The sequence below is a fragment of the Argopecten irradians genome, chromosome 10 (assembly GCF_041381155.1).
Source record: "Argopecten irradians isolate NY chromosome 10, Ai_NY, whole genome shotgun sequence".
NCBI classification, from domain to species: Eukaryota; Metazoa; Mollusca; class Bivalvia; order Pectinida; family Pectinidae; genus Argopecten; species Argopecten irradians.
Window position 1 is genome coordinate 5,475,584 of NC_091143.1, and position 12,764 is coordinate 5,488,347.

Here is a 12,764-nt window from a genome sequence, read left to right on the forward strand (position 1 = left end):
TATTCAAAACTAGAAGTGCCTTTTCTGTGTATCATACAGCAATGTTTAAATTACCTTTGTGTTTTTTAGACAGGGTTAGTGCGGACCAGTAGTGGTACCTACTTTATAGAACCGGTGAAAGGTCATCCTGCCTCGGACACCGGTCATCCCCATATTGTTTACCAACACACATCGTTACCGTCCCAGATAGGACTACATAATCTACACAACCCTGGCCAGAAGGATTCTCCGTGTGAATCAGGAGGTGGGTATTGTGTCTTATCAATCTATATATAATAAATAGTGGTGAGGAAAGATACTAATAACACAGCCCCCTGTTGGTAAATCGAACCCAGGACCTTAAACATTTATGTAGATTGATGGATGCTCTCAATATTATCATTATGATGTACCTGCAATATTTGAAAATCAGCACACTCAAGTTTTAGCTACTACAGTTCCTTGGTTTACCTTCCATTGACAATTAATTAAAATTTCAGAATAATATATTGATGCATTTCTGTTACCATTCACATGTCGGGCAGAGGATTAAGGGCAGAAATACATATGACAGAACTGTTACATACAAGTATTTCTGCTTACATTAAAAATTAAAAAAACAAATGTAATATATTCTATCCAAGAATCTTGATACAAGATTTTGCATTCAGTCGAGAGTTGACTTAAAGTTTGTGTACTTATTGTGAAGATGCACAGGTGTATTCACAAAAATGAAAAATTGTGTGTTCCTGTAAGTAAGACTTAAGTAAAAAGATCTTGGTGTATAATTAAGTTGTTGTATCTTTGTAAATAATGAAACTTTCATTTAGGATCAGCAACACAAGTACATATAAACAGATTTATCACCAGGCAGGCCTAATTAACTGAAATTTAATTCACCTCTCTTTCATGTTGAGGTCAAAACGAAGGTTTTTACATTTTATGTTGATAGTGTTATTGGGTGTCCCGTTGTAGTTTGTGTTTCTCTGTCGTGACATGACGTAGTACAGAGATAGAAAGGGAGAGTTGGGGTGATAGGGTCAACACATTGTGTAATGTTGCATCATGTCTCGGTATACAGGTGATATATAGCCTATCACTGCAATGATGCTCCACCAAAGATTTAGAATTAATCGTTGATCCTTGGCCATTGGCTATTTAAAATAGTTTTTAAATTCTACAAATGTTAAATGATAAAGCTAAATTATTTATGTACACCTATTAATTCAAAGCTTTCATTTGAGAAAATTTAGGTGGTTTTCTGTGAAACAGGAAGAAAGCCTGCACTCCCACTCAAAGAAAAAAGGAAAGTGTTTATATATTGGCCATTTAAGCTTGGCAACCGCAGCTGCAATATTAATTTAATTTATAAGGGAAATAATTAAAAATCAAGGGGAGATAATGAAATGAAATAAGTGTAGCAGAATTTGAATAGATCATGTAGTTCAAATGGTTGGAATGTGTTTCTATTTCAGAGGTCCCAGGTTCAAACCCTTTTGCCTTTTGATGTGGTTTAATTCATTTCTTCTATTGTATTACATGTCAACATATTGTGAAGGGGGTAAATCCAATCAGAGCCCCTGACGTCCTTTTTGTTATCAGTGTTGAGTTACAAAGACATCTATTAATGATGCTGATAAAATTGTTGTAAATGTGTCAAATCTACTTAAATGAGCTCTGATCAAGATGGTGCCAGTGTTTCATAATAAATAAAGAAAAGATTATGTGACCTGACACTATATACTTATTAGCAGCTGTCATTTATATGGCTCTTTTGACCCTCCTAACCTCCTGAGTCAGTTTCTGAGGGGCAAGTGGAGCTCTTCAATTCATGAGTAGGAGGTGAGAAAGCACTTCTGACATCTGACATTGCTGAGAGGAACATTTTATTGGGCACTTGTTGGTCTTTGGCAGTTCTAATGTAGTCATCAGTGGTAGTGTTGATTATTTGTCTGATTTAGTGTAAAATAGATTCCATGGTGACAAGTAAGATTTTATTTTCTGTTTCGAAAGGTAATCTCTTTGTATATTATGAGATATGGCACTTTGTTACAGCTGTTGTTTCCTCAACTTATTTCCCTGATAAATTAATAAATAGAATGTGTAAGATTAAATACAGTAGGGTAACTTTATATAAATGTAACAACATTTTCCCTATCTGGTATTTGAGTTCCAATGACAATTTTCAACACAATTTGACCCGTGTTTAAAGACCACTTTGGTTAATAAAGACAAGATGCCTTTGTCCATTGGATGGTCTTTACAGACAGGTTTGATTGTATATACATTTATAATACTTGACAAATAAGTTTAATGTCTTTAATTGTCTTCTCAGGTGAAGATGGACCATCAGATGAAGATAAGAAACATTATGAACAAGCTGCAGAAAAACACCGCCGAACCCACGGACGAAGGAAACGGTCCATCTCCATCGAGCAGCACATTGAGGCTATGGTTGTGGTGGACCCGGCTATGGTGGAATACTACAGGAACGAAGACGTCAAGACCTACGTTCTCACCATCATGAACATGGTATAGATATCTTGTATAATGTAGTGTTTATAGGGTGTGTAATAATATCAGGTCTCTACTCTATAGTGCTTTTTGGTATCAATGTAAGGCCTATTTCCAATAAAAAAAACGGCTATATTTTTCCAAATTTGTAGATAATTTCTCAATTAGTACTTATAATTAACTTCAGATTTACAGTATATATGTGATAATCTAAAATGATTTTATATGACAAAAGAATTACATTCATATACAAATGTCAATTGATTTCTTTTGAGAAATAAATTAATTACGTTTAAAACGTTTGTCCACCAAACATACAACTGCCTAAAGGTGAAGGCTGTCTGGCTGATGTAGACAGATACCACGATAGATAGCGTTATATGTGTTACAGCTGTTGCTGCTGGTAGATTGGTATTGAAGATTTTTAGGTTCCGACATGTTCACTTCCTAATTGGTTATGAAATGGAATTGTACAGTGTAAAATACAAATGGTTCTTATTGAAATTGAAAATTAAGCGCCACCTGTGAGGTATATAAAGTCATGAAGTTGTCACATTTTTGCAAGAGTCAGTTGTCTTTTAGAAATCTGGAATTATGGGCTAGAATTTAAACTTGAAGCCAATTTTTATTGTGTGTTACTCTTTTATCAATAGAATTGGAAATAGATAATGTTTCCATTACAAAAACCGTATGAAAGTCATTTAGATGGAATACATTCATATTTAATTGTTAACTGTAACTTTATAAATGCTTGAATAATAAAAAAACATTACTGCAGTACAAATATATGGATACAAAATGTAGCATCTCTCAAAACTAGCTTTGCCACTAACATAAGGTGTAATTGTAACAGAATATTAGGAAAGGGATTTTTAAGCTATTAAACATGTACTGCCTTATGAAATATCTGAATTTAATAAGAATAAAGGATAATTCCCATGACCAGTACATTGCCCTTTTACCTTGACAATACAGATAGATTATAGTTAAGTGGGACTGGAACTTTCAAATAGGCTAAAACTTAAACAACTGCTTGTGAATAACTAACAAAGAGGCCTAGAGGAATATTAGGGCCTGTGGCATGCTGGGATGAAGGGCTACCAATGTTCAAATGTTTTAAAATCAACGAGGGAGGCTAAAATAAACGCCTTCTTCTTAGGAAAGTGGATTTTAAGCAGCTAAAAACTTTACATATAACTTTAATTTGACTTATTTTATCATTAAATCCACATATGATTAAGGGCAGACATATCTTTAATTTGATTTATCTTAAAGTTGTACGTATATTACTCGATTGTTTTCCTCTTAGATAGAGAAGCATGAGATCATGCATGTTTAAGTCATGATGGAAAAGAGAGTTGTTTTAAACCTTGATTTATTTATTTATTTTTCTAAAAAACATCTTCTTGTTGAGCTTTAGATCAAGGAGAATATTTTTGCATGTTAGAAATGGGAAAATAGGAAGAAATGTGAAGTAATTCAGACCAAGATGATCAGTGAGATAAAAAGAAATTTCCAGCTGTTCTTTTAAATTCTTAGATGTCATAAAACCAAAAAGGAAGAAGGAAAAGATAGGCAACGTTAAACTTTCTTTGTTTTAATTACTCTTTCCATCTCGTGGAATGAACCATAAATGTCTGAAGTCGTGAATGAAAGATTTAGACTTTTATATATTTACAAAAAAGTATCCCTCCCTAAAAATTGGGATGCCATGTCAAAGATAAATTCTTATCTGTTACAAATGAACAAGGTCTTATATTTGGAAGCTAAAAGAACTTTTTTCCATTGAAAATGTAAGCAGACATTGGAATGTTAACAGATTACAGAGATGGCGTGCAACGGTTTGATAGTTGTCTTGTCACATTCTTATCACACTGGAAACTCTTTGTGAAATGAAAGATTCCCTGTGTTGTAAGATGTATGGGGCCTCAGCTCTCTACAGTTAAGTTAACATGGCAGATTGAACACCAACACAGCAGGATTGCACATTTTTTTTCTCATTAGGGAATTTAATTGCCCATAGGTATCAAGCAGGGCTCTGCCAGTATCATTTTACCTGTTGATAAAATAGATAGACAATTTACAACTTACCTTTATTGTACCTGAAATTTAAAACTTTAAAAACAATGATGTTATCAGCCCGGAGCAGGTATGTTTACCTGTAATTACAACTTGCCTTACGATATGTGTCATTCTAATTTGAACATGCATATTCACCTTGCAATAGATATTACCAGGTCAAGAAATAATTATATAATTTTCTAAGTTATACAATCATATGTGACAGGTGAAAAATCTGTACAAGGCCTAATGTCGCTAAATTTTGGCTAATTAATTTATGTAAATGCCTGCTTATTAGGCTAATTGAAAAAAAGAGGTATTTGTAAAAAGTGCATGACATCTGCATGTTACACGCAGTACATAGCCGCAAAAATTTCTGTGTTATTTAAACGGAGTATGAGTAATGGTCTTCATATATATATTTTACCTGTGTATTATATAGTTGTGTATATTAAGTAGTGCCTTATACGGCTCCCTCCCATTTACACACGAGAAATAAAAGCACCATTGTTAAGATAAACACTATTCTTGTTTGATCAATATTTATTTTTTATACAGTCTATTGAACTTTTTTATGGAGGAAATTTATTTTGAATCTTAGTGTAATGTGACCTACATTTTTTTTCATGCAATGTAAATATTGTAAGATAAAATACGTGTGTCCTATTCAACACATCAAATTAGATTTAGTTCAATAGTGTGTTTGGGTGCACTTCTGTCAAATTATCCCATCACGGGAAATTGAAATGTATCATTCAGCAGAAAGTGCGTGACATTATAAACAAGTGTGTTTTTATTTGACAGTAAATTACCTTTTTACCGTTTTTTTTTATTCTACAATGCAACCACAGGCTTGAATACACATATGTATAATTCTATTTGAAGATTTTCCAAAATGTTCTTTTGTTATAAGATCTTTAGAGGATTGTGCACATAGAAAACAAGATCTCAAGTTATTGCTTGTGTTTGTCAACTTGAATTGTGATTTCTGAATTAAAAAATGATGGTGACCTCACACAAGAAATAAAGCTTGATGGTGGGGTATGAGTCATTACAGTCATTGTATCAAACAGAACTATGTACACCCTTTCTTTCATGTCTATACAAAAAATTGTGCAATTAAAAGTTTTTCTAAATTCATATGAAAAATTAAATATTTAGAGAGAAACCTTAGAGACCACAGAAAGGCATTATTTCATAATTATTACTTATACACTTCCTGCTTTTGTTAAGAGTTTGTCCAAAAAAAAAACCATCAAAATTTTTCAGAAATTTACTTTCTTTAAAACGTCTTTTTTTGTAAACAGAAAGGCATCATGATCAACATTGCTCTGAGGCCATGGTCACTTCAATCATGTTCTAGTAGGAGTAATACAAAAAAACTTAACGTCAGTATTAATTAAGAGAAGTCTCCACAAGACTTCTATTTTATTATTATTTTGTCATTCATTTTGACTTTCAGACAATAGATTTAAAAATGTTGCATTGAAATACTTATAGTTGAGGAGTAATGGCAGTTCACCTTTAACTCGGAGTAAGTTGTAATTAGTACAGGTAAATTATCATTTACGCTGACTCCATTGTACTTTTTCTCGTATTATGATTTTTGATGACCAGGTGTGTTTTCTACCTTTCCAGATAGGTACAATGAAATCCAGGTGTTACCTACACCTGTAAATTGGGTTCGTTAATTGCTGTCTGGGTTGGTTAAAAAATAGTTTTAGATCATACGTGTGCAATAATACATCTGGACAGAATTGTTTGAATCTGTTCAATCCTAAATAAAAAAGTCCATTCATTTTAATGTTGTCAAATTTCAAGCATGCATGTAAAATTTTTAGTCAGTTTTAAGTTTTTTGTCTATTAATTACACATAAGATTTAAGATACACATATAACCATGAAAACCTGATTGAATTTTAGATGGTTTGGGAGCATGTGAGCTTGAGACAATAGAAACCCTGTATAATGTTAGACATTGAAGGATTGGACTATACCATGGAGTAATGGATGTATTTATGTATATTACAGCTGCCAATTAATTAGCCAGATGCTATTTTAACACTTTGTAACTCATTTTAATTTTTGATTTATTTCCCTTAGCATAAAACACATAAATCACTGTGTTACATTAACACAATAGAAAATATGAATTAATTAAAGGTGTTTACACTGGGATCAGTCTGAAAACCAAGAGCAATAATTCTCTGTATCATGATGCTGGAAGTGTGCATGTATATATAAATCTGTTTATCTTTAGGTATTGATGAAAAAGATGTCAGTTGATAAATCATGTTTACGCTTGCTTTGGATGAGTTTTGTAACCTATAGAACACCTAGTAATTTGATTTTTGTTTTCAGGTGGCCACCCTGTTCCATGAGGCCTCTATAGGGAATGCTCTCAATCTGGTTATAGTGCGATTGGTGCTGCTTGAGGACCCACCGGTATGTTGGATACCAAGTATAATGAATGATTTAATATAGAAGATTTTCTAAAAGTACCGTAATCAAAATATGTTTACTTATTAGTCATGGGATATGCTAGTGGCTGCAGTACAAGGTACAGTGGTTACACTGTTCTAGCATATAACACTAGCTCCCCTCCTCTGGGTTCTGATTTGGAATCCTATAAGTGGGTCAGTTGCTAGGTACCAACCGTAGGTGGTTGGTTTTTCTTTAGGCACTCCAGCTTTCTCTAGCTCCTTCACCTGGCATGTCCTTAAAAGACCCCTGCAGTTTATAGGATGCCAAAACAATTCCTATGATGATTTGACAAATTCTGGGAGCTATATAATTTGATGTAGTAACAATGACTTGGGAAATGATTGAAGATAACAGATCAAATGAACTTAGATCTGTTGTTTTTTATACACAGGAAGAGTTACAACTGTCCCATCATGCTGACAAATCATTAAGAAGTTTTTGTAAGTGGCAGAAAAAGATGAACTTTAAAGATGATGACCATCCTAACCACCATGACGTAGCTATATTACTTACTAGGTAAGTATGTCATAATACAATCTCCATAATATTACTTACTAGGTAAGTATGTCATAATACAATCTCCATAATATTACTTACTAGGTAAGTATGTCATAATACAATCTCCATAATATTACTTACTAGGTAAGTATGTCAAGACGTCATAAAATAATCTTTTTAATATTACTTACCAGGTAAGTATGTCTAGAACATCATAAAATAATTTTATAATAAATTACTTACTAGGTAAGTATGTCTAGAACGTCATAAAAAATAATCTTTATAATATTACTTACTAGGTAAGTATGTCTAGAACGTCATAAAATAATCTTTATAATATTACTTACTAGGTAAGTATGTCTAGAACGTCATAAAATAATCTTTATAATATTACTTACTAGGTAAGTATGTCTAGAACGTCATAAAATAATCTTTATAATATTACTTACTAGGTAAGTATGTCTAGAACGTCATAAAATAATCTTTATAATATTACTTACTAGGTAAGTATGTCTAGAACGTCATAAAATAATCTTTATAATATTACTTACTAGGTAAGTATGTCTAGAACGTCATAAAATAATCTTTATAATATTATTTATCAGGTAAGTATGTCTAGAACGTCATAAAATAATCTTTATAATATTACTTACTAGGTAAGTATGTCTAGAACGTCATAAAATAATCTTTATAATATTACTTACTAGGTAAGTATGTCTAGACGTCATAAAATAATCTTTATAATATTACTTACTAGGTAAGTATGTCAAGACGTCATATATGTGTTTATTACGTCTTGGCAATGCAGAGAGTTTCATCGCTTAGAAATTGTCTAAAAAATAGTCCAGCAGTAATAGTAATATTCTTCTCTTATTAGGGAGATACAGGTGCCTTATATCAGCTTGTCCATCCATCCATCCGTCTGTCTAGATTCAAAATGGCTACTCATTGACCATCTTGGATTTTAACAATGACAAACAACATAAAAAAAAAATGAAAGTTTTGAGTTTTGTAGGAAAGGAAGCAGAGTATTGTTTTCAAATTCATTAAAATGATTCCCTACACCATTGAGATCTGTTGTGTAACTTTTTTGGCCAACTGAATGCCTAGTGGCCACCATACATTGGTGGGTCTGTCATTTAGCGGGGACCTTCTTGACTCATCAATATTCCAGTTCTGTTGTGTATGCCACTATTATTGAACTATAAAAACAAGCATGGGAACAGGTCATGTATATAGAAGTACAAGTAGGCACTTTGTCAAGATTTGCAGGTTTTTGAATTTCACGGGTGATATCTTACCAACAGATGCACACTGCATTAGGGTTAATGGTAAATATCTCGCCTGCAGATGTCTGCATCACAGTCTCAAGGAGATTTGGCAACATTACATAAGTTTGTGGTTATTGGTTGGGAACACAGCGAGCGTCTATTAAACATGTCATTTGTACTTATTTCTGGAAATCATTCAGCAATTTCTTTTATGCATGTGATTTGTACTTAGATAACTTCAGAAAGGATTTAGATGTTGCTTATAATGCAAGTTTTTTAATTTGGATGAATCATACTTGATTTATGTATAGGTATTAGAGTATATAGAGTTCTCACATCAAAACGAAAGACTGCAATCTTGTACATACATATTAATATTAACTATGTAATTTATTTAAGATTTTTTGCTTGTTATTCGAAAGTTTTGTTTACAACTAAATTTGATTCATAGATAAATAACACAAAAAATATGTTTAAAAAGAATCTTAAGAGTTCATCATTTCATAAGTCTGTTTCCTGGTCTTTTTGAGATTAAGTCAAGGTCTTACATAGCTGGTATATCTTTACTCTGAAACTTTGTTGATGTTAGTGTAAGGAACCGACTTGGAATGTGACACATATGTTTAACTCTTGATGATATAAAAGAACATGTTTTATGTGTAATAATTGTTTCTATTTCCCCACAGGATCAACATTTGTTCCCGTATGAATGAGCCGTGTAGCACATTGGGTCTGGCTCAGGTCCCCGGAATCTGTCTCCCTCACAAGTCCTGTAACATCAACGAGGACACTGGACTTCCCCTGGCTTACACTGTGGCTCACGAACTAGGTCACAAGTAAGGAAACCTTCTACCCTTCACCCCCACCCCCTCTCACCATACATGTCTGTCTACATCAGTGATGACATAGGACTACCCTTGGCCCAGAACTAGGACACAAGTAAGGAAACCTACCCTTCACCCCCACCCCCTCTCACCATACATGTCTGTCTACATTAGTGATGACATAGGACTACCCTTGGCCCAGAACTAGGACACAAGTAAGGAAACCTTCTACCCTTCACCCCCACCCCCTCTCACCATACATGTCTGTCTACATCAGTGATGACATAAGACTAATACCCTTGGTCCAGAACTAGGTCACAAGTAAGGAAACCTTCTACCCTTCACCCCCACCCCCTCTCACCATACATGTCTGTCTACATCAGTGATGACATAGGACTACCCTTGGTCCAGAACTAGGAACACAAGTAAGGAAACCTTCTACCCTTCACCCCCACCCCCTCTCACCATACATGTCTGTCTACATCAGTGATGACATAGGACTACCCTTGGTCCAGAACTAGGACACAAGTAAGGAAACCTACCCTTCACCCCCACCCCCTCTCACCATACATGTCTGTCTACATTAGTGATGACATAGGACTACCCTTGGTCCAGAACTAGGACACAAGTAAGGAAACCTTCTACCCTTCACCCCCACCCCCTCGCACCATACATGTCTGTCTACATCAGTGATGACATAGGACTACCCTTGGCCCAGAACTAGGACACAAGTAAGGAAACCTTCTACCCTTCACCCCCACCCCCTCTCACCATACATGTCTGTCTACATCAGTGATGACATAGGACTACCCTTGGCTCTGAACTAGGACACAAGTAAGGAAACCTTCTACCCTTCACCCCCACCCCCTCTCACCATACATGTCTGTCTACATTAGTGATGACATAGGACTACCCTTGGCCCTGAACTAGGACACAAGTAAGGAAACCTTCTACCCTTCACCCCCACCCCCTCTCACCATACATGTCTGTCTACATCAGTGATGACATAAGACTACCCTTGGCTCTGAACTAGGACACAAGTAAGGAAACCTTCTACCCTTCACCCCCACCCCCTCTCACCATACATGTCTGCATGTCTACATCAGTGATGACATAGGACTACCCTTGGTCCAGAACTAGGACACAATTAAGGAAACCTACCCTTCACCCCCACCCCCTCGCACCATACATGTCTGTCTACATTAGTGATGACATAGGACTACCCTTGGCTCTGAACTAGGACACAAGTAAGGAAACCTTCTACCCTTCACACCCACCCCCTCTCACCATACATGTCTGTCTACATCAGTGATGACATAGGACTACCCTTGGCCCAGAACTAGGACACAAGTAAGGAAACCTTCTACCCTTCACCCCCCACCCCCTCTCACCTTACATGTCTGTCTACATCAGTGATGACATAAGACTACCCTTGGCTCTGAACTAGGACACAAGTAAGGAAACCTTCTACCCTTCACCCCCACCACCTCTCACCATACATGTCTGTCTACATCAGTGATGACATAGGACTACCCTTGGCCCAGAACTAGGACACAAGTAAGGAAACCTACCCTTCACACCCATCCCCTCTCACCATACATGTCTGTCTACATTAGTGATGACATAGGACTACCCTTGGCCCTGAACTAGGACACAAGTAAGGAAACCTTCTACCCTTCACCCCCACCCCCTCTCACCATACATGTCTGTCTACATTAGTGATGACATAGGACTACCCTTGGCCCAGAACTAGGAAACAAGTAAGGAAACCTTCTACCCTTCACCCCCACCCCCTCTCACCATACATGTCTGTCTACATCAGTGATGACATAGGACTACCCTTGGCCCAGAACTAGGACACAAGTAAGGAAACCTTCTACCCTTCACCCCCACCCCCTCTCACCATACATGTCTGTCTACATTAGTGATGACATACATGTAGGACTACCCTTGGCCCAGAACTAGGACACAAAGAAGGAAACCTTCTACCCTTAACCCCCACCCCCTCTCACCATACATGTCTGTCTACATTAGTGATGACATACATGTAGGACTACCCTTGGCCTAGAACTTGGACACAAAGATAGATAACCATTCTCCTCACTACCAGTACCCCTTAAAATAAAACTCATAAATTTCTCTAATAACCTGCTATCACAAGGAGACAAACACTAAAATACCACAGCCTCCTTTAACACTAAATCAGTCACCACATACATGCAGTTTGTACAAGGACTTTGTGGGTTTCAGAAATCGTCCTTAAATAATAAATCTTTTGATAAGGGCTTGCCAAACTCAAAACAAAGCCAGTTTGTGAAACCTAATGTTGCACAAAACAATTGTTTCCTTTGGTGTTGCGACACAATAGCATAAAATATAGGTTATACCCTAGATTATATAGGGCACCTTTCCTCCCCCTCCCTCGGACCCCTCTCAATGGTCTGGTCCAATTAGAACCAGTGTTCAACTGCCTGTCAGGTGAGACAGAAATATGCATTTTTGGCACATTTATGTGTCAGGGGAAAAAACCAACGGGGACAATTCTAACCTTGGGCCACCTAGTGTGGTAGGACGGATGTACAATCATATACACTTACTATAGGTATAACATATTAACTTCATAAGGCCCATCTCTCACTTAAAAAATAAATATATTTCATTTCCCTGATAAATCCATACTACATTTCAAGATTACACTGTATCAAGTTTTCCTATTTACTTGTACATCATGCCACATTTAATTATAATGTGTAATATTAACTAGACGTATATAAACACACTGCAGGGATCTCTATCGCCCAGACTCTTGATACAGGAGTCGTGCTCTGTATCAACATATATATAATCAGACTCATGATATTACGTAACTTTGTGGAGGGTTCATTGAAAAAAGAATTATAACTTATTTTTATTTGTGCATGAGTTGATGCTGTATGAAATATAACATGTCTTTCAAAGCAATAAATCTTTTACAATTGGAGTTTTCAAAAAGATCTTGAATATACAATTTCTAGTGAATATGAAGGTGTTATAGACATACTTTATCAATGGTACGGAGGATTAACTCTCAAGTTCTGTCATATCATAGGTCAATGTCGACGACATGAATAGTGTAGATATGTTCCTTTGATCAA

General features: G+C 35.6%; 1 protein-coding gene across 1 annotated transcript in view; it reads left to right on the top strand.

Moving 5' to 3' along the window:
* LOC138332965 (A disintegrin and metalloproteinase with thrombospondin motifs 6-like) overlaps positions 1 to 12,764 on the top strand; it is a 73,051-nt gene that overhangs the window by 28,747 nt on the left and 31,540 nt on the right. The window contains exons 3-7 of the mRNA XM_069281045.1: positions 70 to 244; positions 2,315 to 2,511; positions 6,915 to 6,998; positions 7,429 to 7,553; positions 9,493 to 9,642. Coding sequence (XP_069137146.1) covers positions 70 to 244; positions 2,315 to 2,511; positions 6,915 to 6,998; positions 7,429 to 7,553; positions 9,493 to 9,642 — 731 coding nt within the window. The remainder of the gene's footprint in view (positions 1 to 69; positions 245 to 2,314; positions 2,512 to 6,914; positions 6,999 to 7,428; positions 7,554 to 9,492; positions 9,643 to 12,764) is intronic.